A 26,662-nucleotide genomic window follows, 5' to 3' on the forward strand; every position below is an offset into this window, starting at 1 on the left:
CTTCCATTTAGTTAAGTTTTCTTTAGTCGCTCTCAGTGATGTTTTGTTGTTCTCTAAAAGTTTGCGGAAGTGTTGATCTCCTCAGTCTTTGGAGGTTTGGGCAGAGCCTGGGGCAGTTGGCCCTAGGCACGTAGCTTCGGCTGTTTGCTCTACTGAACCATGTAACTATCATCAATTTTTCTGCGTGACATGGTAGGAAAAATATTGGGAAGTTTTTCCAGTTCTGTTTCTGATCACTTGCACAAAACGCTGTGTTGTGAGTGGGCAGAAATGCCACCATAACACCCCGAACATCCTGACCTCCCGAGCTGCCCACTGCACTATGAGCCTGTCTGTACAATGTGTGCCCATAAATCAAGGGGACTTTTTCTTGCAAAAACGTTAGTCACGTGATCATGTACCGAGCGTTTACCAGGTTCTGGGTGATGTAAAATGTCTTCCTACTTAAGGCTCCAAGAAATCTTACGAGCTTGTTGGTATTACCTGTATTTCACAGAAGAAAAAGCTGGAGCTTCGAGAGGCAAAGTAACCGTGAAATGGTAGAACCATTTCTGCAAACATGGCAGCCTAGCTAACCTGAAAACCCTCCTTCCTCAAAGTTCATAGAAATACTCGGGAAAATACATCAAACATTTTTTTCAAATAGACAGCTGAACTTGGAAGAAAGGAAGGAGATCTCTAAGGTCCAGAAGGGAAGTGAAAGCTGAACCCAGTGACCAAGCAGTTTCTTTTCCCAGAGTCGCTTTGGGACAGGGGACAAGACCCAGGAATCGAAGCCCTGCATGAGCCGAGACCCTCAGAAGGCTACATTCTCAGTGAAATGGTGGGCCGAAAACCAGTCCTGTGGGCAAAAGGAGACTCGTTTTCACTCGTTGGTTCGATAACATTTTTTAAAGCTTGCTATATGCTAGGCTTGTATTCCAGGCACTTAGGACCCAGCGAGAAAGCAAACAGAGATCTCCGCCCCCGAGGAACTGACATTCTGGCTGGGGAGAGACAGAAAGTAATTAACAAACATAACGTATCAGTATGATAAAGGGATATGTTTATGAAAAAAACAGAACACGAGAAAACGGACCAGAAATAATGAGGAAACCGTCTATGTTGGCCTGAACTCTGGGAAGAAAAAGAGAATTCTCTCCTGCAAATTTCCAGCTACAATCTGCCCTATACTGGGACTGGCTTGTAACTGACATTAATAATTTGCATGATCAAGAAACACTAAGGCAGGTCGTTAGCACCTTTCCCCGTTGTTGTGGGGGTATGGAGAGGTGCTGCCTAACAGAAACCAAAGGAAAACTCTCCCCACAGGCTGCCCAGGGTTCCCAGAGATAAACCCCAGACAAACCTGAGCTCACAATAAAATCTACAGAACGATGAACGGCAGGTTGAGGGGTCAATGCAGCGTCTGTTTGATGCCGAAACGCATGGCTCTTCACCAGGTGCCTCCTCCACATGCTCCAGGACCCGTACGTCACTCACACCCTCATGCAGGGTCACGGAATCTCAGAGCTGCAAGGCACCTAGACAAAAACCCCCTCCTCCAGTCTCCCTAACAAGGCGGGACATCTTTCTGTAAGGCGACACAGATCATCAGCCTCCGCTCGAGTACCTCGAGGGAGGAGAGCACGTTTCTTCCCTGGATGGCGGGCAAAACAGCGTTACCCGAGGGGACAGACAGCCTCCTCGACCTTTCTGAGCAAGATGGTCTCGGGCAGCATGACTAACCAGATGACTTCAAGCTTTCCCATCAGGAAAACGGAGAGGTCACGCTGAGGGTCCAACAGAGTAATGGATATGAAGTCTTACCAGGCACGTAACAGATAGGCTTCTCTTCCCTTCTCACGAATGTCCAGATCTAAGGAATCTATGAAAAGACTTACCCCGCGTCACATTCGTCAGATCAGATCCACTTATAGGCATGAGATTTTTTTTTTTTTTAAATCCAAATTTTAGTGGGGGCAAGTCTCATTCAAGTCAACATTCCACCGGGAAAGCGTTTGGTCATTTAAAAAAAGAATAGGCCGATTTGCTTTTAATACGGAACCAATGCCGTTTCTGACTGGCAAGGCCTCTTCTGCTTCCGGTCCGGAGGCCTGTGGCTGTTGATTCCATCCGCACGGGGATGGAGGTCGAGTCTGAGAAGTATCTCTACTGGGAGTGACGAGTGATCCCCACCGAAGGCTCCTTTTCTCTTTTCTTATTTTAGAAGTCTCAAGAATAAATTTTACTGACTTAGGCTACTGAGCTTAAAAATTACAATCTTATTTACATGCAGGATAATTCACCTATTTTAGGGATACAGTTTGGTGAAATTGGCTAATTACAGACAATAGCGTAGCCACCCCACACACACACACTCAAGATGTGGAACAGTTCTCACTTTAAAGTTTCCCAGGGCATGACAACAAAGAAAACCCCCCGAGAGTTCAAAGTGAAAGTGAGAAAAAGTTTCCCCTCCAGGTCCGTAATTTTAAGAGGGATGTTGACGAATCGGCTGGCATCCAGGGCAAGCAGTCTTGACGACGCAGCAAAGGTGGACCGTGCTGGTTGCGGACTAACCTGCCTGCTGCGTAGGTAAAGAATGAACTTCGTGCCGCTCACACGGAGCCATCAGAGCCCGTGGGAGACATTCTGACTCTCTATCAGAAATAAATTTCTGAAAACAATATAAACAACAGCTGTTTGCAGATGATGAAGGGGTAGGCAAGACTCAGAGAGTTAGAAACGAAGCACTGTATGTAGATCGAACACCTGGGGAGTGGCGGAGTCGGAACTGGAGCCCAGGTGTTCTGATCTCCGACCCAGATGTTCCCATTCTCCCCTCCCACTTTGGGAGATTTACAGGCAATAGCGTCAAGGTGAGGACGACCCGCGCGTTGAGTTAGCTGCTCAGGGATTTGTCATTTTTGACCATCAACCCCCCGTCGTGGGCCACGCCTTTGTGGTGGGGGCGGGCACCCAGGGCCCAGTGAAGACCAGCGGCCGGCCCAGCGCGGGCGGAGGAGCGGAGCCGCCCGCCCCTCAGCCTGTGGCTCGCTTTGCCTCACTGCCCGGAGCAATCTCTTGCCCCGATTCCCAGTGTGGGCCGAGGATCCAGGTCAGTGAGGAGCCGGCCGCTCTGCCTGCCTGTGTGGGTGCTGCTGACAGGAATCTGCTGTGGTCCGGGCCGCGGCTCGGCCGGGCGTGGGGCACCCCCACGCTGCCACTCACCCGGCCACGCTTGCCAGAGAGGCTCTGAGTGTAGAGGGGAAGGCAGTTGAGAGCAGAAACAGGTGAGAGAGGGGGAGAGGACACAGAGAGGGGACCGGGGTGACCGAGCCCGGGTCTGTGCTCAGCTCCCATGGGCAGGAAGGGAGGGCGGCCTGTGAGGACTCTGCTCCGCTCCCGGGGCTCCCGGTCTGCTGCTTGGGGTGGCACAGGCTACTGCTCCCCGGGAACACCTCAGTGTGTGAGGATGCTCAGGTGACCTTCAGCGCCGACCTTGGGTCGGAGACAGGGGAGGCTCCTAAGGCGTCGGGTCTCAGCTGGGTGTGACCCAGGCATCTGGGCCGCCTCCCTGGCCGTCCTTCCCCCTTTCTGTGGGAGGGACACCGTGCCGCTGGCCCGGCGTGCCGGGTCTGCCGATGGTTCTTTGGGTTTGTTCAGCTTGGAGCCCAGCCAGTTGGTAGGAAGCAGGTCAGAGGTCACTTAAACTCCAACCATGCGTCCCTGTTAAATACATCAGCGTTTAAATCAATCTTCGTTCAAAGTCCAGTGAGCTGGAGACGACAGGGGCCAGCAGAGCCTGCCTTCTGCGAGCGCCCGGCGGCTCCTCGGCAGATCCAGGTAGGAGCCGGCTCTCCCGGCCCACGCCACCCCCTCCACGCTCCTCGCGCCTTTCCTGAGCCTAGCTGGCTGACCAGAGCAGCAGAGAGGCCCGTGGGGAAGGAGCCAGGCCCCTTCGGGGTGGGCGGGGGGTGGGGGTGGGGGGAGACGGACGACTCCAAGGTCGTCTCTGCTCCCGACGGCTGGGGTGGTCTTGCAGGTGAGGGTCTGCTTCGCAACGTGGGATCGTGGAGGGAGCCGCAGGAGACGCTTTCCCAGGCTTGCCTGGGGCTTTGATGTGCAGCCAGGGCAGCAGACAGACCTGTGGGTCACGGGGGAGGTGCCCCGCCTTCCCGCTACGCAGGGCTCTGGGGGCTAGAAATCCTCCCACTGGATGGTGAGCATGGGCATCCTTCCTCTTTTCACCACGTTGCAGACCACTGGGGAACGGGGGGACACAGTGATTGTTACGCTGGCTGGATCCCGAGAGGTAGATCAGACCTCCCGGCTCACCAGCTGGCGCGTCTGGTTCTCTGAGCCGCGCGCGGGTCTGGGGGAGGCTTGTCGTTGTAGCACTCGCCCCCGATGCTCCGGCACCCCCAGCCGCTTCCTTCCTGAGCGGAGGGGTCCCTCTCGTGTCGGGACTCGCCAGCTAAGGGGAACCCTGAGCGGCTGGCTCCGTGAGGGCACATCCCTCCGCCGTGCTCCAGGCCCTCGCCCAGCGCGCTCTCATTCCGGGATCCCGAAGTCACGGAGGCTGATGGGCCCCGGTCCCGGCGCTCCAGCCGCCCGGAGTCACAAGTCCCTTCCTGCGGCAAAGAACTCGGCGACTTTGAGTTTGTGTGTCATGGCTAAGTAAATTGTTCTTACCTTTGACTCTTTTGCTTGTTCTTCGCACCGTAAGTCGCTCGTGACGATGTCTGGTGCTCACGGACCGCTGGCTAGATGGCCGCTTCTTGTCCAGCAGAAGGATCCTGGAGGCTTGACCCAGTTGTTCGTGGCAGGCCGTTAGACACGTCCCTCAGCCGGCTGTGGCCTCCACTCCATCCGTTAAAGCCTTTCGCTAGGAGGAACGCAAAGGCGCCACATTTCGAACGCGGGCGTCCAAGCTGGAGCAGTGGGCGAAGCCGCCTTGCGGGCAGTTGGGGGACCTTGTGCCGTCTTTGGGTCTCGTCGAGCCTCTATTTACTCATCTAGAGTTGAGTCTAGATGATCGCAAGGGTTCTATTCAGCAACTCGTCACTTGGGTATGAATGAAAATGTTACTGCCTCAGGAAAGGCTTTTAAAACGAGCCTCCCCTCTCCGCCCCGAGCCCCCCGCCCCCCAGCTGTCTCTCCTCATCCACAGCCTCTGTTCTCAGAAGTCGTTTCCTCTGCGTGTGGTCCTTGGCCAGATGTTTAGTTTCACGAGAGCAGGGAGCTCGTCCTTTGTGTCACCCGCTGTCATCCCGGCTCCTAGACCACCTGGCAGGGAGCAGACGCTCAGGTGCTTAAGTAAGTGCGAGCCAGTGGCAGAGAAGGAGCTGCAGGCAGAGAACGGGCGTGTTTGCGAAGCTGCTCTGAGAGGCTGAGGAAGTCCGATGCTCTCTCAGGTCTCCCGAGGTCCGAGTCCGATCGCGTGGGAACGGGCGTCTCCGGGTCACATCCTGGTTAAGTGGCTTTCGCGTTCGTTGCACAGGAACTTGATGAGATCGGCACGTTAGAGCTGGGCATGTTTTCCTCAGGACCTCAGCACCGCCTCTCCTTGGTCCTTCACGAGGGGCGCGCGCCCAGCTTCCTCCCATCTCTTTGCCCGGTGGGTGTCAGGGCTAAACGATGAGGAGCAGGGTGTTGGGACCGCAGGCCTGCATCTGGAGCAGTCATGTGTCCCCCAAATCCGTTTCCTCCTTGGTCAGGTGGGCCTCCCAGAACCTAGTTCCCTGCGTTGTGAGGAGCACCTGAAGTGCTACTCTTCTGACGACCCCAGGGAGGGGAGGAGCCCAGGCTGTGGCACGTGGCGCGTTGATAAGCAGGAAAGGCAGCCCCCAGCCCACTGGATGGCAGCTCGGGAGGGCGTGCTTGTGGTCTGAGAGGACCACCAGCTTCTGAGGCTCCAAGCCTCACACAGCATAAACACTGCAGCTCCTCTGTCATCTGCAGGGCCGAGTCTAAGGCCCTTGACAGTCTAGGCTGACCTCCTTCCTTTCAACGTAGACCTGTTTTCTGGGCATTCGGAACCATTCACCATCCCTGAACACACGCATTTCTTTTGTCTGGATGTCTTCCTCTTCCCAGCTTAACTACTTGAGTTCCCTTACAGAACAGGGAGACTGAGGAAATGGTGGGAGGAGCCCGGACTCAGCTGGGTTTGAATCCAGGTTTTGCTGCCTCTCTAAAAAGCTATGGGAAACCAACTTTTCAGACTCTTTTCTTGTAAAAGGGACCAATGAGATCAAATGAGAACTTATAAAAGGTGCCCCGGCTGGTGCTTGGAGCCTCGGTACCTGCCCCACCGTAGGTACTAAGCATAACTTAACCGATTCTGTAAATGATACTTGAAATTCAGAGGATGAAGCAATCCCTTCAGACTGTGGTGGTCAAGAAAGGATTTGGAGATCATCTAATATTTGAACTGAGCCTTGAAAATGGGTAGGCCTTGAATTCATTCACTTGGAACAAATGTTTGCTTAGGACCTGCTATGAATAAGTCATCAGAGTGTAGATGGTATTTCAGACAGAGCAGGGGGCCTGAGCAAAGGGCAGGCTGAGTGTGGGCAAGCTCACACCGGCCGGAGTGGCGTCTGCTGAGGAGGAGAGGAGCATGATGTTGGGTTGGGTTATGCTGAGCCTCAAAACCTGAGCCAGGAGTCTGGACATCTGTGTCTTGAATGAGTTTTTAGAGACTAACATGGGGAGAGCCAGATAAGGAGTTTGCCTCGAGGCGGTGACTGGCAGAGGCCGGAGGCGAGAGGACTCTGGTACATCATGGAAAATAAAAAGCCGGTGATGGACATGCAGGTTCAAAGGATCTTACAAAACAAGATGCCAATTGCGGGGGGAACGGCCTGGTTCCAGCCAGCTCTCGGGGTGGCTCGGCTATTTTCAAGGACCTTTCCATGGGGGCATGTGGGTTTCCACACACTATCAAGTCGGTCTCTCTCCCCACCTGCAGAGCTCTTAGATAAGCCAGTCAGGCGGGAGAGACTTTGAACTCCAGCCCCGGGAGTCTTGCCGTATAGGACAAAGTATTGTTCTTGATAGGCGGGGTGGTATTGAGGACCTGCGGGCCAGATGAACCCTGAGATAAACAGATTCCATTCCTTATCGTCAGAATCCCACACCGGGCTTCTCGACCATTCTTCTCCACCTAACTCTACATGGAAAGCAGTTCACTAACCTCCCGCATGTGGAATCCCTTGCAGGCTCAGCCTGAACAGGAGCCGTCACAGAGGCACAGCGCGGTGGGCACATCCACGTTTTAGCACCCCACTTCTGTTTCCGGTACTCGTTACTTAGATTTCATCAACTTGAGTTTTTGAAGTTCCACAGGTCTTGCTTTTCAAAGGAGGAATCCAGGCAGCCTTCGATATATTATCTGCAGCCACGACGTAGGATCTGCCCTAGGTAAAACAGTTTTGCAGAAGGATGAAATCGAGTGGCCTTTATTTCTTCCTTGCTCGAGACATCTGTCAGTACCAGCGGAGGTACAACTGGGTCCCTTCCATGCCGCTGGAAGAAACAGCGGCCGCGGAGGCTCAGGGAGCAGGCGGAGGCGCCGGGCGCCGGGCGGGAAGCCCTCGTCAGGGCTGACGGCCGTGGGGAATTCGAGGCCTGTCCGGAGTTGATGACTTAACATCACCAGTCTCCACCGATTGTGTTTCCCAACAAAAGTCTAGTGGCTTGTGCGTCTCCCCCGTTGCGCGTGCGAGCAGCGTCCCTGACGAGGGCCCGATGCCTGGTCCAGCTCCTGGCAATGTCGCTCTCTCCGCACGGAGGTTCGGTGTGTTACGAACCAGCGTGGGGTTCAGGGCCACGGTCAGGTTGAATGTTGCCCTCCCTTCTCCTCGCGCCTCCACGAAACGAATCGTTTACTCTCCGCTTCCATCCCGGACCGCCTACTCAGATATCCCTCGGTAGTCGCCGTCATTAGGGTTAAATATTATTCACGGGCTTTCTTGCTATGTTCTTGCCATTTGGTTTGTCCACGGCGCGAGGGCTGGTTATGTAAATGCCTCGTGAGGAGAGGCTGTTGTTTTCTTTGCATTCTGATCCTGAGGTCCTGTTGCTGTGGTGCAGGGTCAGAGACTCAGCCCTGAGCTTCCAGAGCAGGCAGCTTATAAAGCCTAAAACCACATCAAACAAGCAAGCAGGTTTACAGAAGCAGAAGTTGGCTATTAGCATATCTTTGCATAAGACATCTCCTAGAACCACACCCCGGTTAACATTAAACAAGCGGATTACAGAAGCAGAAGTTGGCCACTTGAAAATTTTCCACCCTTAACGCCGCCGTTAGATGAGATGGTGGCGAGGCCAGAGGACTCAGGTGAGATGGGGTGAGAGAGGCCGGAGGCTCGCTGTGTTTATGGAGTAACCCCACGGCCTCCGGCCTTTGGGAGGTCAGCGAAGAAGACGCTCCCGGGGCTCTTTCTCTCCCGATGGCAGTCATCTGTGCCTGGCTAGCATCGATGGCCGCCCCCTTCTGTTTTCCGCCGTCAAGCGATGCAGTTTATCCCACATCCTTTCTCTCGTCTTTCGGAAATTCGGCGATGCTGCCTGTTGAGTGAGCCCGTGCACGAGTTGGCCCCTGGTCACGATGCACGCGTGGGACAGAAGTCTCTCCAAGGCGACTCTCCCCTCCCACCGCCTTCTCCGCCCTTATCTGTCGTTCTTCGGGACCCTTTGCTGCCGTACCTCGGGCTCACACCTGTTAGAGCTCACCTGCCCCAGGTGTTGGGACTCTGGCCAGCTTAGTCTCGAAGTTCTGGAAACACTCCCTGGAATCTTATACCTCTTTGATACACAGCATTTGGTGCTGTTTTTTGTTTTTGTTTTTGTTTTCCATTTTTTAGCTTTCAGGTGTACGCGATGCTTCTGGGCTCGGGGAAATCTGAGTTTATTATTTGAGCTTCATTTCATGGGGAACAAAATCTCCAGCCCCGACTCTTCAGCAGCAGAAACTAACTTTGCAGAGGGGGCGGGGGTGGAGGGGTGGGGTGGAGAACGCGTAGACAGAGAATCTCTGACCTGGAAAGCAGGGTGGCTGCCCATCATCCCCGGTCCGTCATTCCATCTCTTGAGCTCCGACAAGGCAGGAACGCTGCTCCGCCGTCCTCCTGGCAAACAGGATTCCCATTACTCCAGGCCTCGCACCAGAGGGCAGGGACGGTGGCGGGCGTGACCGGGCTTCTCCGCTCCGGACGCTGTGTTTAGACGCCTCTCGTGTTCTGTCTTAAGCAATCCTTACCGTGTCCACATGCGTTTCCTGCGCTGGGCGCTCGTCTGTCTTTAGCTCATACTCTCACCTGCGGGCGCCGGGGTTAAAAACCGGGTTTAGCTCCAAAACATTGTTCTTTCCAGTGTCCTTTACCCAGACGAGAATGCCGGGGAAGGTGGAAGTAAAAATGCAAAAATTCCCTTCACATCAGCCGCAGGCCTACACGGCCACTTAGATGATCCGTTACTGGGAGCCACTCTGTTCTCGAGAGGCTTAAGGTGCCCTTTTCTGTGTCGACCACTTAATTTTTGAAACTGTCGCCTCAGTCTCTCCTCTTTCCCTCTCCCCATGTGTCCTGCCGAGCCGATCCCGCGAACGCCGCCCGCCCTGTCCCCCTGGCTTCTCTGAGCCGTCCGCTCGCGTGGGCCTCACGGCGTGACGGTCCAGCTCTGTGCCCGCCCCCCGGCCTGCCGTCGTAGAGCACGTCGAACCCCAACTTGGGGTGGAAGTTACAGCTTGCTCCTTCTGTTCTCAGCGTGACAGCCGTGAGGAGCCGTGCACGCAGGTCCACTGTGAACTCACGAGGTCGACCTGTCTGTCTCACGAAAAACTGTGTATTGAACCTTAGCCGTTCCTTGGACGTTTTTATTCTGTTTGTAGACTCACTGCGGCAAAGCACGCCGTGGCTCCTCGGAACCCTTTTTGCGAGTGTTTATAAGCTGCCAGCCCAGGAGGCTCGATTCTGGTTAGTCCAGATGGAGTTACCTCAGGGTTTGGAACAGGTGTCCACCCTTTACAACGGGGACACGTTGCATAAATCTAGATTTCCAGGTTCCCTTGGGAAATCGGGTAATCCGGCACGTCTTACTGACTTCCTCAGAGCAGCCGTGCCCTGGTGCTACGCCAGGGCTGGTTCCCAGTCCTCTCCCGGCCGGCCTCGCTGGCTTATCAGTTCGAGCCCAGTGGATATTTTGGTCTTTATCCTCACAGCTCTGGATTCGTCTCAACTGCTTTGCAGGAGAGGTTGCAGCTGAGGTATGTGACCTTCTTTTCCTCTTCATCTTGTTTCGTCCTCCTCTCTCTTGCCCCAGCAGGAGGAGTCCCTCTCCTCAAGCCTAAACCCATCTCCTAGGCCCTCCTGTGACGTTCCTCGGATATGCGAACGGGTTCTTAACAGTAGCGACAAAACCATCCACCAACCTGCCTCCCGCCTCAAGCTGCTCTCTGGACTCTGTCAGTCGCCCGTTTTAAGATGCATCTGTGTTCATGGTCTCTGTTATTTACTATCCACTTGCTTCGCAGTCCCTTATCCATCCCGGACTTCCATTGTCTCAGCTCAGGGGCATTTTCCGTGGTCGTCCTTTTTACCTCTTGCCTTGCTAACCGTCCGGTCTTGAAATTCTTCTTTGCGGTGTTCGGCTGCACCGCGAAATCCCAGCCTCCTGCTCGCTTCTTCTCGGCCTCATCTCCTTGGCGCCCACATACGGGTGTCAGTCACCCAAGGCTCTACCCCTGGCCCCCTTCCACCCACATTTCAGTCTGAGGCTTCACCTAGCCCTGCTGTGCGGACTCGAGGCCGTCATCTCCTGAGCTCCAGGCCCACACGGCTCTGTCTGCTGCGGGGTGTCCTGCCAAGCACTGCGATTCAAACCCGTCCCAACCCGACGTGGCCACCTCGCGCCTCACGGGTACGCCATCGTTCAACGGCATCGCTTTTTGGCCACTCACCGAAGCACGACCCCTTCCCTTAGCAACAGCCAGCCCGAGGGGGCTGCGGTACTCAGATGTAGTAGTCTCCCCGCGGCCGTAACAGAATGCCGCCCACCGGGCGGCTTAAACGACGGAAATGTCCTTCTCCGCAGCTCCAGAGCCCGGAAGTCCCAGACGCAGGTGTCGGCGGGTCTGCTTTCTCCCGAGACCTCTCTCCTCGGCCTCTCGCCTTCTAGCCGTGTCCCCACGTGGCCTCTTCTCCGTGCACATGTACTGCCAGTGTCTCTTCTGATAAGGATGCCAGTCCTATCGGATTAGGGACCCACCCTTATGATATCATGTAACCTTAATTATCTCTTTATAAAGCCCTGTCACCGAGCAGTCACATTGGGGTTAAGGCTTCAACACGCGAACTTTGAGAGAGACACGATTCGGTCAGTCACAGGAGGGTAGCCCAGGGCTGAACGCAGGAAAGGTGTCGGGGTTGGTTCGTGGAGCACCTCGGAGCTAAGGTAGTAAATTCAGGGAAAGCACACAGCTGGCCCTCGGGGGGAAGCAGACAGAATGGGAAGATGGCTGTAGAATTAGAGGACTCTGGTGGCTCAGAGCCACAAGAAGCCCAGAGCACAGCTGCCTCCGCGTGAGCTGCGGCCTCAGAAGACTTAACCGCGCATCCGCCCTCTGTGGCTGAGGCCGTGAGCCCCCCGCAGGGCCACGCGTGAGCGCAGGGAGCCGCACGTAGGGAGCCCGGGCCCCGCGGCTCTGACGCGGCCTGGGGCCACGGGCCTGGTCCACCTGCGGGGTGCTGGTCGTGGGCAGTGGGAATACCCGTGGTGGACATCCGTGTTGTCCTGCCTGTCCTCTCTGCACGGAGGAGCCCGCGGGAACAGGACCGAAGGGCCGGTACAGCCTGTGCCTCTGTCCTCGCCCCGGCTCTTCTGCCTGTCACCGGCGTGTGTTCTCACGGCTCCTGTGCCGAGTCGGGCCCTTCGTTGCGTGTGAGGAGGACGATTGCGCCAGCCCCTTTCCGGGCCTCCCGCCCATGTGTCTTTGCTCCAGGCCACACCACCTACTACTGTTCCTGGAGCCCGACCCGGATCCACCCGCCCTCTGCTTATCAGCCTCAGGTGCTGCCTGCCGCCCCCCCAAACTCAGGCCAGACCCCTCGGGCTGCTGGTGGGCAAGACCTCGATGGTCAAATCTGTCACCCAGTCACGCTGGGAGTTCGGCTCGTCGACCAAACGCGCCCGCCTCCACGCCCGACACCCACACCAGGCCGTGCCTAAAATACTCTCTTCCTTCTTCCGCACCTGCGAGATTTCTGTGCCTGCGCACCTGTCGTCAAGGTCTAAGTGCAGTCCTGCCCCGCTGGGACCCCTGCCTTGTCTCACGCTGTAGGTCTTTTTTGTACTAAAGCTTTTCCTCCACCCTGAAGTCCCTCAAGAACAGAGGGGGCGTTTTACTTCACCCCGTCCACCACTTAACACTACTTTGCATCCAAGGGTGAGGTGAACATTCGTGGCGTGAGCAGATAAAATCAGGTTTGGGGTAGTATGTCTTCTCGATGTTCCGTAGAAAGTCAAAAGACCAATCAATGTTCACAGTCCTAAACGTCACCGTTCCGTGCCGACCGAAGGAGCTAACTGTTTAGGGAGGGCAGAGGTTGATAGGATGACCAGGTGGCCCTTAGACAAGGACAGGGCGAGGCCGCCACCTGTAGGATTGGGGGAGGGGAAGAATGGCCTCCGCTCTCCAGGCAGATAGGTTTGGGGGTGGGGAGTGGCCTGTCAGTCTTAATTCATAGGATAAAGAGCCTATGGGGGCTATTAAAGGTTGTTTTCATCTGCTTGACTCTTAAGTTTGCCTGACTTAGAACTTGAACTTGGGGAGGAGGCACGAGGCGCAGACTTCAGGCTGCCCGCTCACGCCCGTGCTGTCGGCCAGCGCACTGACCGCGGGCAGAGCTGGACACTGCGGAAGGTACAGGGTGACCAAGGGCCTCTCCTAACCAGGCTGTCACCTTGGTTGCTCAGGTCGAGTAAAGGAGAGCTCAGGGTGGCTGTTAACAGTTCGCCTGACCTTGACATTCTCCTTCCCTGCGAGGGCTTATCCCAAGCCCGAGGGGAGCGGAGGGCTGTTAGAAGCAGCAAAAGTTGGTTTTAAACAGTGGTTTCTTAAGTAGGGGATTTTTAAAATGCTCATAGTTAGGTTTCGAGCCTGGGAATTCTGAGCGGGTAGATCCAAGGGGTTTCTAAGCATCTTTTTATAAATCCTACCTAATTTGTGAATTGGGCTGGGGGCAGCTAGGATTTAGACTCGAACTGTAAGGTGATCGTGAGGACTCAGTGAGATAATGTACGACCTTGACACAGAGTTCTCAAACCGGGACGTGATTTTCTGTGACGGTGCACAGATTTACACCATGGACTAGTGTGCCCGTTTACGCAAACGGAAGCCGATCGCAGAGGGCCTCACCTCACGACGAAAACGCGGCTGCTAACAGCCTTTAGTCGGATCATAGGGACATGTTTTGAATTTCGTAGGATTTGAATTTTGTAGGTATCTCTGTAATTACCTCCAAATTTTGGGGGGCTCCCCCTACTCCCCATCAAGGCTTTTCAGCCCTGTGACACTGGGGGCTGCCAGGGACCAAGAGGTCAGTGTGGACACAGATGTCGACTTGGGCTGGAAGAGGCTCCCGAGGCTTCGGGCCGGCCGGGCAGCAGAGCGAGAAGTACAGGGTGCCGGCGGCGGCGGGTACAGCGGGTACAGCGGGCACCACGCCCTGGGGACGCCCTCGCCCCCCTCCCCGCCCGCAGCACCTTCCCGGGCCTTGGGCTTGACGCGGCAGAGCCGCTAAGCCTCCCCAGAGGCGGGCGATGACCACAGGAAGTGAGGCCGCACGTTCGTCTTCCCCCTGGCGAGGGGTCCCGGGGAACGTCGTCTACTTGTCTCTCGTCTTCTTGGCTGCGTAGTCATTCGTGCCACTGGTGCCCCGTGAACGGCCAGAGGGTCCGGCGGCGGGAGGCTTTCCGTCCGGTTCGTGCTGTCTGGGTGCGGAGGTCAGAGAGGGCTGGTCCCACGGCGTGGCTTCAGGGACCCTGGGGCTCCACGTCACGTCTCCTCGCCTGCCAGCCCCACACGCTGGTGCTCCGTTCCCGTCCCTGCAGGAGGGAGGGGGCGGGTGGTTCGCTCTCTGACTTGCCGGCCGGGAACTGTGACGAGGCCTCCCCGCGGGCAGCTCCCCCGGCGGAGCCGGGCCGTCCGCTCCGGCACCTCTGCCCGACGCCAGCAGCTCTGCCCTCTGCGCTTATCCTCCTGTGAAAGAACACGCTTAAGCCAGGGGCAGTGGGGGCACCGGCCGAGTCTTCCCCTGAGGACCGGGCGCCAAAGCCTGTCCTCCTCCCGGGGCCCAGGACCTTGCTCTGCGGCGAGGCGACATGGCGGTTAGATGGATGGGAACAGAAGCTGCTTCAGCGGGGAGAAAGCCGACGAGGCCACGGGGATCCTCGGGGATCCCTACCCGGCTCCGACTACAACTTCCGGGCCCGGAATCCACTTTTCCATCGCGGGCCTGGCCCTCTGTTTTTCAGTTGCGCTCTTCCTTGTCCTGGCCTGCCTCCCCTAAGCCCTAACAGTCCTCCAGGTCGCGGAGTGGTCATTCCTCCAGGAAGCCGTTCCTAAGCCTTCCCACCCCATCCCCTGCTCCCGGGGCCTTCCCTAGCGGGTCGTTCGGCACCTGTCACTGTACAACTACGTCCTCCCTGACACGAGAGGCAGAAAGTGTGGGTCGGTCTCGTCTGCAGCTTTATCCCCAGGGCCTAGAACTTTCCAGGCTCTTCAAATACTGGAATGAAAGTCGGACTGCATTTTCTTAAAAATCTTCGTTCACGCATTTGGCCCTAATTTCTTTAGGTCAGGAGTTTGGTCTTGGAGCTTTTGAAATTCAAGCATCTGTGTCTAGTACCCACTCAAATACATGCATCTGAAACTCCAGTAGAACGGTTATCCTTGGGCAGTAGGTCGACAGATCGTTAGCAAGGCCTGGAAGGCGGCCTCTCGTACACTAACGTTGCTGCGACTGGGAGAATTCTAGGGCGTGGAGGACAAGGGTCTCGCTCCCATTCCGTTTCCCCTCCCACGGGTCTGTCCGTTTGGCTTTCGTCACAGAAATGGCCTCCACCTTCAGCCCCCGAGAGTGCAGGCTGTGTAAGCAGGAAGGGCAGAGCTACGGCTTCTACCTGCGCATCGAGAGGGACACCGACGGCCACCTGGTCCGGGCGATCGAGCAGGGCAGCGCGGCAGAGAAGGCTGGCCTCCGGGACGGAGACCGAGTTCTTAGAATCAACGGGGTCTTCGTGGACGAGGAGGAGCATGCGCAGGTGAACGGGACACACGTGGTCCTTCCTCCGGGACCCGCCCCGGCCCACGTCGCCGGTGTCGGCCGAGCGTCCCCGGCTGCCGCCGGCCCGGCGGGACGCCTTTCTGCCAGCTGATCACATCAAATCTCCCATGCTTACCCAAGAACTGTAAAAATGACGGCTGGACTTAAGTAGCGTCAGGTAGAAAACGCATTGCTATGTGCCCGGCAATTCCACATTATGCGTTAATCCTCGCTACTACCTGAGGTGCATAGTAGCAGTTCACAGGTGCGAGGTGGAGGCTCGGAGAACTCAGCAGGCTGGCGTGTCCGTGCGGTGGACGCGCGGGAGTCTGCCCCTGCCCCTGCCCCAGGCCGACCTGCCCCCACGGGGGCACTGTCTTCACAGACCGGGCAGGGCCTGCCGCGCTCTCGGAGGCATTCGTCCCCAGAAAGGACCAGTCCTCGTAAGCGTCGCCTCGCTGGGGTGGGGCCACGCTCTCCGTTCCCACAGTGCTAGGGGCTCGCCCTAATCTGCACCTGGCTCTCGGGAGGACCGGGGTGCTCCCTGCTGATTGGGTGTCGGGGGTCGGCCATCGGAATCTCCAGGGCCAGGTAATCAATCAGCCGGATGAGCAGCCAGCATCCCTCTCTGGCGGCTCATAGAGGCTTATCGGTTAAAGTTATCTTTTCCCCTCTTCCTCGTAGGTTGTAGATCTGGTCAGGAAAAGCGGGAATTCGGTGACTTTACTCGTTCTGGATGGGACTTCCTATGAGAAAGCCGTGAAGACCAAGCTAGACCTGAGGGAGCTGGGCCGGGAGCCGAGCGTGAACGGCGAGACGCCGAGCCCCGTGGCGAACGGAGGGGCCCAGGCTCCAGCCCGGCCTCGGCTCTGCTACCTGGTCAAGGAGGGCAGCAGCTACGGCTTCTCTCTGAAGACCGTCCAAGGTGAGCCTGCGGGCGGGGCACGGACAGCCGGCTTTCCAGAAGGAAGACCGTGATTAACGACTCCTTCGACTAGCTTTTCAGTTGCTATGATCCCGGAGGTGGCCGTACACCCTCCCTCCGGCCCCAGCCCTGCCTCGCACAACTGTGCAGTGAGCGGTCAAGACACTGGACAGCAGTGGGGGTGGGGTGGTCACTGGGCACTCTTGACCTTGAGGTCAGAAGCTCTGAGGGTTGATGTTTCTTTATTCTTTTCCAGCTTCCTCGGCGTGAGAGGGTGGAGGGGAGAATGGGGAATAAGAGGCAAGTAAAAGGAGGTTCTTCAAAATAGCGTTTGGTTAGGAAAGGTAGCTCGTTTCATCTCCGTGCCCAGGTGGTCACTCACGTATTCGACAAATTCTCGGACACCTAGTGACGTGTCAGACGCTGTCAGAGTTGCCGAGGACACCACAAAAGTCCCCACCTCCCGTGACCTTTAAATCGTACCGTGAGCCGTGGCCCCGCATCACTCTGAGGTGCGTCCTTGACCTCGAGCTGAGAGGCGCACAGTGATCCGAGAAGTCCGGACCCCCAGGAAGCACCACAAGTTCGGCTTCTAGAACGTCAGGGGTGCGGGCCGACCTGTGCTCGGTTGGCCGTGGTTTCTGTCATGGTTCCTCCGGGACCAGGGTTGGAAGCTGTGGGAGCTGTCGGCCTTGGGGTTCCACCCTGAATGCTGCCCCTTGGGGTGCTGGAGCCACTGGCGGTGGGGCCCCTCCTGGTGAGCGGTTAAGAGCGGACATACAGGAAGCATAAACTAGTGTTCATGGCTTGCTTAACCTGCAGCAAGAAATACGAACTAGTTGTAAGCGGTATTTCTCAAGTTTGCCACTTAAACACAATGGCGGTGTAGGTAGTTGAGGGGAGCTTGGCATCGCTTAGAAATCTGTTGTCAGAAACATGGAAAAAAAAGTCATAATTCAGATCCTATTCCCTTGGCCCTTGGGCTAACGTCCATGGCGAATGGTTTAGGTTAGCTTTAGGTTGCCTTTGTGACCAACATATAAATGTTGCGTTTAAGGAAGCAGAGTGTAAGTTGCTGTTATTCCTTACAAATACTTTATCTGGCCATTATACAGCAACCCTTTGCTTAGACCGAGTATTCATATCCCGAAAGGATTGACAGCCTTTTGTTAAGAAGCACTGGAGTCACTCCGCCTCTGACCCAGTCCGTTCGCGTGTGAGCTTCCTGTCCCTTCGCCGGCGGGAGTGAGACGTGCCGGCCCCATCGGTCTGTGATCGTTGGTGACAGTGCTAACTAACGAGGACAGAGTGGAGTGCGCGCCTTCTAATTCCACAAAGGCAGAGGGACTGTGACACACGGGCATGGTTTGGTACTTTCTGGTTCGAGAGGCCGGCGCCACCTGAGGGGCCTTCCTCGCATCGAGTTGGGCTCAGGAACGCCATTCGGGTCAACGACGACCGAGCAGTGGCTGCGCCGAGCTCGGCCGGGAGCTCTGCACGCGATCCCAGCCTCTGGGACTTGGCCCCGAGCCTGGAAGTTCCGGTTTCACATCATGGGGAGGAAACCTTTCACGTTGTCCTTTCCGTGCCCACCCCCTCCTCACCCAGGTAAAAAGGGCGTGTACATGGCGGACGTGACGCCTCAGGGCGTGGCCATGAGGGCCGGCGTGCTGGCCGACGACCGCGTGATCGAGGTGAACGGCGAGAACGTGGAGGAGGCCACCCACGAGGAGGTGGTCGAGAAGGTGCGTCTGGCAGGGCAGCTTTCCTCACCTCGTCTCCCGCCCCGCTCTGGTCGGAAGTGGCGGGAAGATGCCGGTGGCGTTTTAGGCTGGGGCGGAGGGAATCACCATGCCGGGAAGCGGCCCCTTGGTATCGAGAGCGAACAGACCCACTAGCGCTGTGAGCAGGGCTGGTGACGGGGTTCAGGGCCTTCGCCCGTTGCGCGTTCTCTTGAAGAAAAGGGTTTTTGAGAGCCGCCAACTTCCTCTTTTGGGTCTCGAGTGTTTCCCGATCGGGAGGCCCCCTCCGAATCTATAGCAGATCGGTGTTGAACCCATGTTACTGAGAGGTTCGAGGGCGAGGTGGGGGGCATAACCGCTATGGCGAGGAATACGGGGGGTACCGGGGGCCCCCACCCACCTCGTGTCCAGCGTCCTTCCAGACCCAGGGAGAACACCCCGAGGTTTTTTTCCGAGGTCACAGGGACCGCTGAGAATTGACCGACCTTCTCCTCTCCTGGTAGAGTGATCTTTCGAAGTTGGCCTTGACTTTCTTTGGTTTTCCAAACTCCCTTTCCAGCCTTCGCCTAAGCAGCTTTCTGGGTCTTCTGAATTCCAGCTCACGCGTGGGTCCAGGTGGCGTCCGGGTGGGCGAGGTCGCACTTAACGCAGGGAAACACGGCAGCCGGGGAGGCGGAGGGGCACAGGAGCGAGCGCCAGGGCGGGGACCCGGGCCCTCCGGCCCGTGTGTTCTGCTGCACCCGGCCTCTCGGGCCCTCCGTCCAGGACGGTCCGCTCTCCCGGCGAGGAGCTCGGAGACCGACGCCGGCCCTCGCCTGTGTGTGCGCGTGCAGGTGAGGAAGTCGGGAAGCCGTGTCATGTTCCTGCTGGTGGACAAGGAGACCGACAAGCACCACGCGGCGCAGCACGTGAAGTTCGAGCGAGACACAGCCCGTTTGGAGTTCCTGCCCCTCCAGCCCCGGGCTGTGGAGATGGAGAAGGGAAGCAGCGGCTACGGGTTTCACCTGAGGAGCAGCCCAGAGCAGAAGGGTAAGGCGCGGGGAGAGCCGGAGCCCGCAGTGTCCCCGCTCGGCCTGACTCCGGGGCTCCATGAGGCCCCCAGCTCCCCGCCGGGTGCATCAGGCGGACAGTGAGAAGCTGGAAAGCAAAGCTGGGTCAGGTTCCATGCACCCCGGGGCCTGCCGGGCACCCCCAGGTTTCCATGGTAGAATAAGAAGGCGGGATTTCGGAGCTGGGCGATGGTGTGCTGGTCAATTGGCTCTCTGGCGGGGGTGGGGGGTCGGGGTGGGGGGGGGAAGCATCCTTATTCGTAGCATTTGTTGATTTTTGTGGCGTGAATACTCCCCCCGTGTCTGACTCCAAGCTACCAACACGTCACAGAAGTTGAGATTATGCACAGCTGGTGTGAGCTGACCCAGCACGCTGGGCCGGAGGCGAGGTGTGGGGCGGGACCCGGGACTCGAACAGAACCAGGAGTCTTTCTGATGGGCACAGAGGTCCTCCCAGGGCAGGGGACTCTGTGGAAGAGTGTAAGTCCGGGCCATGTAAACTGTTATACACCAGGAGTTGCTGTTTTCTTTTCACTGTATATATTTACCTGACTTGATCAAACGTTAATTTGGTTCGTATTATGTAAAAACATCCTCAAGACCTTTGAGACTATCAAGTGGATCAGACAGAAATTCTTAGTTAAGGAGCCTCCTATCACTAGAGGAGATAAGAAACATGTGTAATTGCAGGTAGATACTGAGAAACACCCCAATAAAAGGGGGGTGGCAGTGGAGGGAGGTAAAGTCCTGTAGAACTCCGGGTTGGAGCCAGCTCTTCTCTCTAGAAGGCACTGGAAGGCTTCGTGGAAGAGGAGGCCTCTGGGCTCAGGCTCTGTAGTGTGAATGGGATTTGGACTAGACACAGCAGGGACGAAGAAGGCCATGCCAGGACGAGGTGTGAACCAAGCAGGGGGCGCAGGCAGTTTGAGTGGCATCTGGAGCGGAGCACAGGAAACCAGGTTAGAAGGTCGCAGGGGCCGAGACAGTGGAGGCCCTCCGACGCCAGGTGGAGTGTGGACTCGGTTCTAGTTGTGAGGCGTTACGTTTTTGGAGCAGTGTGAGAATTAAAAATTAAGCCTGCAGTGTTTCGGGGGCTTTGGACATCTCAGTCACTCCCAATAACTCTGCTAGAAATGCTGCAGTGGCGGGCTTGGAGAAGACGCAGTAATTCTATAAGGCCAATAGTTGGCTGTGGAGTAACTGGGATCAAACTCGGGTCTGTCTAGTTCCAAAGCAAAGCTGATGCTGTTGCACTGGTCAGACTTTGCATCGGGGTGAACCTGAGGGCGGATGCGTGTCGGAGGCAGGGATCAGGGGCGGGGAGAGCAACTGGTGAGGCGCTGGGGTGCTTTCGGTGGAACTCGAGGCAGGAACGAACACAAACGGCGTTCAGGGTGACGGAAGCAGGGCCGGAGAAGCGCCACGTGTGATGCCAAGCACCGCGGGACGTGGGCGGCGGGTGCCGGGGCGACGGGGCTCCGAGCCACAGCTCGGGGGTGCTCTGGGGACACGTTACGTTGGGAGGGATCTCCGGGCTGCCCAGTCGGAGATGCCCAGCAGCTAGCGGGTAACACTGAGGCTCCTTAAAACAGTGTACGGGGCAAAAGAGGTACGATACAGAGGCATCCGGCGAAGACAGTTGACGTCAGGGGAAGGCTGGCGACGTGGCGCCGAGGCCCGTCCGCGCCTGCCGCCACCGTCCCGCTCGGGCCGCCCAGGCTCTGAAGGTTTTGGTTTTGCGCTTCGTGCTCGCCCCACCCCCGCCCCACCCCGCCTTTTAGGCTCGGCTTCTGCGTGAGATGCGGCGGCGAGGGTGCAGGCTGGCCCGCCGACCGCCCGGGGACCTGCTGGCTCTCCGCGCTCCGCGTGCCGTTTTGTCAAGATTGAATTCCAGGCACTTTTAGAAACATGATTTTCTTTGAGGCCCTTTCGTTGTCGGTGGCCGGGTTGGTTCCTGGAGTTGCGTTCTGAGCGGAGAGTGAGGCTGGAGAGGGTGCGCGTGGGCTTCCTAGGATGCCAGTCGGGGGACAGAGCCCGTAGCCGGCCTGGCTTTTACGTCTATTTCATCAGGGCTTTGGGAGGCAGAAATCCTAGTGTTTTAGCGGTCTTTCTGATAACGTCATGTATTTTGGGGGGTGGGGTTAGGTCAAGTCATCAAAGACATAGACCCGGGGAGCCCAGCGGAGGCGGCTGGCCTGAAGACCAATGACCTGCTAGTGGCTGTCAACGGCGTGTGCGTGGGGTCCCTGGGTCACGACGACGTGGTGGAGATGATCAGGAAGGGCGGGGATCGGACGTCGCTGCTGGTGGTGGACAAGGAGACGGACGAGCTGTATAGACTGGTGAGTGGGGCCGGGCCGTGCGCTCACGTGCTACGAGGGGCTCCGTCGCGTCTGCCCCCACGCCGGGCTCGGGCACCCCTTTTTGTGAGCCAGTGCTGCTCAGTCCACGGGGAGCCTCCGTGCCCACCACTCTGGCTCCTCCTCTCACGAGCCCATGGAGTCGGCACCGGTGTTCGGTGCCAGCTGATGGGAGTCCGGCCAACTGCAACTGGCCAGGTCACTTTGCTCTCCAGACCGGAAGGGGCACGGTGCTCAGATGAGGCTGCACTGAACCTCGGGGCGGCAGTGACGGGAGAGTGCCAAGTGACTGGCACGTGAGTCTTAAGTCCTAAGGTTCACGATTTTGAAAGAATTTGCAAATATAACTGCAGAATGACTCTTGTTATCTTGAGAAAAATCCATGAACAGCAGGCCACTGGAAACAGGCAGACAGAGCCCTAAGTTTCCTAAACAGGGACCAACTGGATTTTAAACTATAGGCCAGCAAGTTCCATCAATCCCATGCAAAAGCCTAGAAAGGCTTATTAAACAGCTTGCGGTAATTTGAAAGGCTGCTCCAGGTGAGAAGCAGACTTATTTTTGAGGTGTTCTGGGCACAGCTTCACCCAAAAGAGACGCCGTAGGGAGGCAGGTTTTGGCTTAGGACCCCCGAAGCTGCTAGGAGCGCGATCAGCCATTTCTGCAAAGTGCTGAGCCCCCAGCTGGGGGGAAACGATCGAGAAGTCAGAGGTCGCTGCTCGGGCCGCTGTACAGAGGATTCTGGCATCGAGTCCTTTCCAACTTCTCATCTTGTGACAGAATGATTTAACTATAATTTTAATGTTTTGGTCAATTTGAGAGAGAACGCTGATCTACAAAGAGGTCTGTCCTCCTCTTCTTCCTCCCGCTTCCCCCCAAAATAAGTTGCATAGGTGAGCTGGATCTTTAGAGGTAGATCAGTGAACAGAACACCTAGGACACCAGTTCCTAGAACACATGAGACACCCAAAGGCTTGGAGAACGAGAACTCCTCAAGTGGATGTTACTGTACTTTGCCTCGAGATTAGCCGCTGCGGTCAGACACAGCTGATGTGCTGGTCTGGGGAGCGACGTCAGGTATTCGTGCCCGTAATCAGTCACTGATAACTGTCCACGTTTTAAAGACAAAAATGTGGAGTATTTGCGGGTGTATCGCTGAGAGGTCTGAAGTTAGCCGAGCTGGGTAGCGAGCAGGTTCTGCGCCGAAGCTACCCTCGCCCAGCCGACGGTCTTGCGGGTAGCGAGACAGGCGGTAACCGGAGGGCCCCACGTCTGCCCTCGGCCGGGCCTCTGAGCGGGGGGGTCGGGCACAGGGCACACACTGTGCTCTTCCGATTACTGCATTTTTCACTTGTCGCCTGACATGTGTCTTGGACGCTTCTGGGCAGCAATTTAACTGCTGATCCAGGATCTCACCACGCCGAAACCTCCCCTCATTCTCTCGGCTAAGACCCGCGGCCGGCTAAGCCCTTAGTTCTGTGAGAGCGTTAGTCACGTTTCCCGTCCCGTGCCTCTTCTGTATTCGAGACCATCACTGCTGCTTCTCACGATGGTCTGGGAGTTGGGATGGCTTAGGAGGAGTTAAAGATGGTGGTGAGTTTCACGCAACAGACGTGACAGCTGGAGGTTACGACAATAAATAGTCAGATAGAGGACAGCAGGTCTGGAGGGGAAATGACCTCTGATACCGTGTGACCGCTGGACGACCGCCACCCCTCCCCCTGTGTGTACTTCGGATCGGGATAAAAATAGTGTCTTGGTTTCACTTTCTCTAATGCGTTTAAGGAGCTCTGGCCGTGACCTTGCCGAGGGGACGGGCCACGCGAACCTGCCTGGCATGAGGCACTGGGCACGCCCCTCAGTGTAACTTCCAACAGGGGACAGAGTCCCACGCTTCGCAGTGACTCGCTCACTATCGCCAAGTCAGAGGAGCCAGCGACCCCGCGACTTATTTTCGGGTCCTCGCAGGATGCCCCGGGCCGCCTTTGCTTCACGCACATGTGCACCTGTTCACGTGCTCGTACACGACACTCCGTGACCGAGCTCCGGCTCCATTATACCTTGTCTGGTTGGAGCGGAGGACTTTTACAGCCCACGAGTAGACCTCTCACGTATGACCCCTTGGAAATTAAACCAGCACGTTTAATAAAGTGCAAACACTCACTCTTACAATTAACGTTTTTCCCCCTTTATTTTCAAAAGGCTCATTTTTCTCCATTTCTCTACTATCAAAGTCGAGAACGGCCCGAGGGCTCCGTCCAGGAGGCTCCGGCTCCCACTGCTCCTCCGGACGGCCCCTGTCCGGACGCCGCAGAGGAAGCAGGACACAAGCCGAAGCTGTGCAGACTGGTGAAAGGCGAGCACGGCTATGGCTTCCACTTAAACGCGCTGCGGGGTCAGCCAGGCTCCTTCGCCAGAGAGGTACGGCGACCCGGGTCCGGCGGTCCGGGTCCGGCGGCCAGCGCACACGGCCGGGCGGGAGGGTGCGGGAGAAAGGCCACGTGGAGGGCCTGTGTCGAGCGCCACGGTGGCTGCCGGGTCCTGTGCCCTCTCCCACGGCTCCCAGGACATCCGGTGCTTTTGTTTCTTGAACGTCTGTCCCACCTCACCCTCCAGCTACAGCGACCCCTGAGCAACGTGCAGGTTAGGGGTGCTCGGGCCCCCCGCAGCTGAAAATCCACGCCTAAGTTCTGACCCCCAAAAAGCTTAACTACTCACAGTTGACTGGAAGCCTTATGGATAACGTAAACGTCGCTTAACACGTATTTTATGTTCCATGTATCACATAGCGTATTCTTGCAATTAAAAAAAGTTATTACGGGAATCATGAGGAAAGGCAGTGACGGTATCTGAGGAAAGCCCACGTGTGCGTGGACCCGCGCTGCTCGAACCTGTGTCGTTCACGGGTCCGCCGTGCTTCCGAATCAGACGGCCCGTGAGCCGACAGGACCGTGGCTGGCGGCCACGAGCAGCCCCCCCGGAGGGACGCCTGGCCCCCGCCCCGCAGGGGCTGCAGCGAGACCCTCCCGAGCGCTCTCGAGGTGGGGATGAGGGAGGGGACCTGTGACACCTGATGCCTGAGATGCCTCCGGTGCTCGAGGTGACGCCCAGCCGCGGTGACGCTGCTCACGGGAGTCGGGGAGTCGTAGGTTTCACGAGCGGGGCAGCGGCAGGGCAGCCAGTGCTGAGCTTGTGCGCCCCGCCAGGAAATGACAGGGTTAAGGGCAGACTCTCCGGCCGCTCCCTCCCCCGCGCAGGACGCAGGACTGTTCGGTGTGCGGAGGTGGGACTCGAGCTCTGTTCACAGGTCCAGCAGGGCGGTCCTGCCGACGTGGCTGGCCTGGAGGATGAGGACATCATCATCGAAGTCAACGGCGTGAACGTGCTGGATGAGCCCTACGAGACGGTGGTGGACAGGGTCCAGAGCAGTGGGGACGTGGTCACGCTCTTAGTCTGTGGCAAGACGGCCTACGATCATTTCCAGGCCAAGAAGATCCCGATCGTGTCCTCCATGGCCGACCCGCTGGACGTACCCCCAGACTCCGCGGGAGGCACACGGGCGCAGTCGGAGCCGGGCTCGCCCACGGCGACGGAGCAGGTGAGTGGCGGGCGTCCTGCCAGTGATGTCACTTAGTGGGGGGGGGGGCGGGATGAGGGAGTCTGCGCCGCTGTAACAAAACGGCACGGAGCGGGGGGCTTGTGGACAGCGAACATTCATTTCTCATTTCTGGAGGCGGGAAGTCCGAGATCATGACTCCACCGGGCTCGGGTTCTGGCGAGGACCCTCCTCCGGGCTCAGACGGCCGCGTTCTCACTCTGTCCTCAGAGGCGGCTAGGGGCTGGGAGCTCTGGGCACCCTCTTCTTTTAGGACACGGATCCCAGCTCTGCCCTCTCGACCTAATCGCCTGCCCAAGGCCCCACCTCCCAGTGCCATCACCTTGGATTTCAACATATGAATTTTGAGGTGACACGAACATTCATAGCATAGCCATGGACCATATTCTGGATTGCTTAACACAGAAACTCGCTGTCTTAAGAATCCCGTGATATCTCTGTAGAGAGTCAATGACAGTACCACACGAGCTTTATAGAAAAGAAATATAAACATTAACAAACTTGTTAGTGCCAACCAGCAAGCTGGAAACAAAGCCCAACACAGAAGCAGGCCACCTGGCTTCCGGGAAGTGACTCTAGTCCCTGACCTAAGTCACGCAGCTCTAGCCACAATCATCCACGTCCTGATGCTCACTCTGCTCACAGACATTTTGTTCCCTTTTGCGCAGGCCCACAGTACGGCCTCTCCTTCCTCCAACTCTGAAGACACGGACATGTGATCAGAACGAGCGATGGCTCTGGCTGACGGCGGCTGCCGGGTACCTACGAGGACGCCCTTCCCAAGGAACGAGCTGCCCCCCGTTTGCCGTCTGTCAGAGAATGCCCGTGGAAGCCCGTTCGGCACACGTGATTGTCTTCCGTTGTCCTTCGTCTCGGGGGCGGCTACTGCAGCTGGCTGATTTATGATTAACCTAGGGAAAATTAAGGTGGGAGCCAGATTTTTTTCATGTGATCTCTCCTAAGCATCAACTTAACCACGTTTCTCTGTAAGATGACCTCTCTCCCTTCTGGAGGCTCCTTGAGCGCCAAAGATGATTCATAAATCTGCATGTGTGAGAGCTGCTGATTAAAGGATCTGAGCAGATAAGCAGATTCAATTTGTGCTTTTTAAAGAATGTTGTGGTCGCTAAAATAAATGCCCTTAAAAATGCCTCTCGGGTATGCTTTGAACCTTCCCTGTTAGCTGACCTAACCTGAGGTTAGGCAGTGCTTTTGTTTTTGGTGAACTCTGTTTTGCCTCTAGAAACTCAAAATGATAAAGTTCAGAATACGATCTTAGTGGCGAATAGAGACTGCCTGCTAATAAAACTTAGGGTTGTCTTAACTTGCCTTTCTAAACGTTTTCCAACACTTACCTTTTATTGGTGAAGAAATCGAGTGCCAGGCTAGGAAACTGACTTATTCCAGTTAGTTATTCATTGTTTTACCCACACGTAGAAAGAAAAAATGAGACATCACTGAATTGAATGTAAAGCAATTCACTTTTAAATAACATCAAGTCAGAAGTAAATCAAGAAAAATGGCATACTGGAAATCCCTCTTGGTGGAATCTGTTTTAGTTGCACCCCATCCCATCCCATCCCCTCCCCAGAAAAGAATGATTCTCTCGTGCTTGTTTTAACAGGGCGGGGGGTGGGGTGGGGTGGGGAAGGGTGG

At 56.7% G+C, this 26,662-nt stretch overlaps 1 protein-coding gene and 1 long non-coding RNA gene across 5 annotated transcripts; one reads left to right on the plus strand and one right to left on the minus strand.

Annotated features, from left to right (window-relative positions):
- The first annotated feature begins 3,106 nt into the window (after positions 1-3,106).
- PDZK1 (PDZ domain containing 1) lies at positions 3,107-26,156 on the plus strand. Of its 4 annotated transcripts, XM_016143187.2 has the most exons (10): positions 3,107-3,275; positions 3,753-3,828; positions 15,101-15,312; positions 15,999-16,239; positions 17,848-17,984; positions 18,815-19,010; positions 21,176-21,372; positions 23,593-23,811; positions 24,698-24,988; positions 25,675-26,156. In XM_016143187.2, exons 3-10 carry the CDS (start codon positions 15,103-15,105, stop codon positions 25,723-25,725), a joined length of 1,542 nt encoding a protein of 513 aa, XP_015998673.2. In that variant the 5' UTR covers positions 3,107-3,275; positions 3,753-3,828; positions 15,101-15,102; the 3' UTR covers positions 25,726-26,156. The 4 variants fall into 4 exon arrangements, with proteins under 4 accessions (XP_015998673.2, XP_015998678.2, XP_036090866.1 ...); XM_016143192.2 differs by lacking the exon at positions 3,753-3,828; XM_036234973.1 differs by lacking the exons at positions 3,107-3,275; positions 3,753-3,828 and adding an exon at positions 4,004-4,027.
- On the minus strand, positions 25,088-26,647 carry LOC118612896. Its single transcript, XR_004955235.1, has 2 exons — positions 26,362-26,647; positions 25,088-25,917 (listed from the first exon to the last, which is right to left on the minus strand). It is a non-coding gene; the product is annotated as an uncharacterized LOC118612896 (long non-coding RNA).
- Positions 26,648-26,662: the final 15 nt, after the last annotated feature.

The sequence above is a fragment of the Rousettus aegyptiacus genome, unplaced genomic scaffold (assembly GCF_014176215.1).
Source record: "Rousettus aegyptiacus isolate mRouAeg1 unplaced genomic scaffold, mRouAeg1.p scaffold_m13_p_17, whole genome shotgun sequence".
Classification (NCBI taxonomy): Eukaryota; Metazoa; Chordata; class Mammalia; order Chiroptera; family Pteropodidae; genus Rousettus; species Rousettus aegyptiacus.

Coding starts and splice junctions, on each gene's coding strand:
- PDZK1 (XM_016143187.2), top strand. CDS start 15,103: ATGGCCTCCACCTTCAGCCCCCGAGAGTGCAGGCTGTGTAAGCAGGAA. Junction 17,985..18,814: donor ACGAGGAGGTGGTCGAGAAG/GTGCGTCTGGCA, acceptor GTGCGCGTGCAG/GTGAGGAAGTCGGGAAGCCG. Junction 23,812..24,697: donor CAGGCTCCTTCGCCAGAGAG/GTACGGCGACCC, acceptor CTCTGTTCACAG/GTCCAGCAGGGCGGTCCTGC.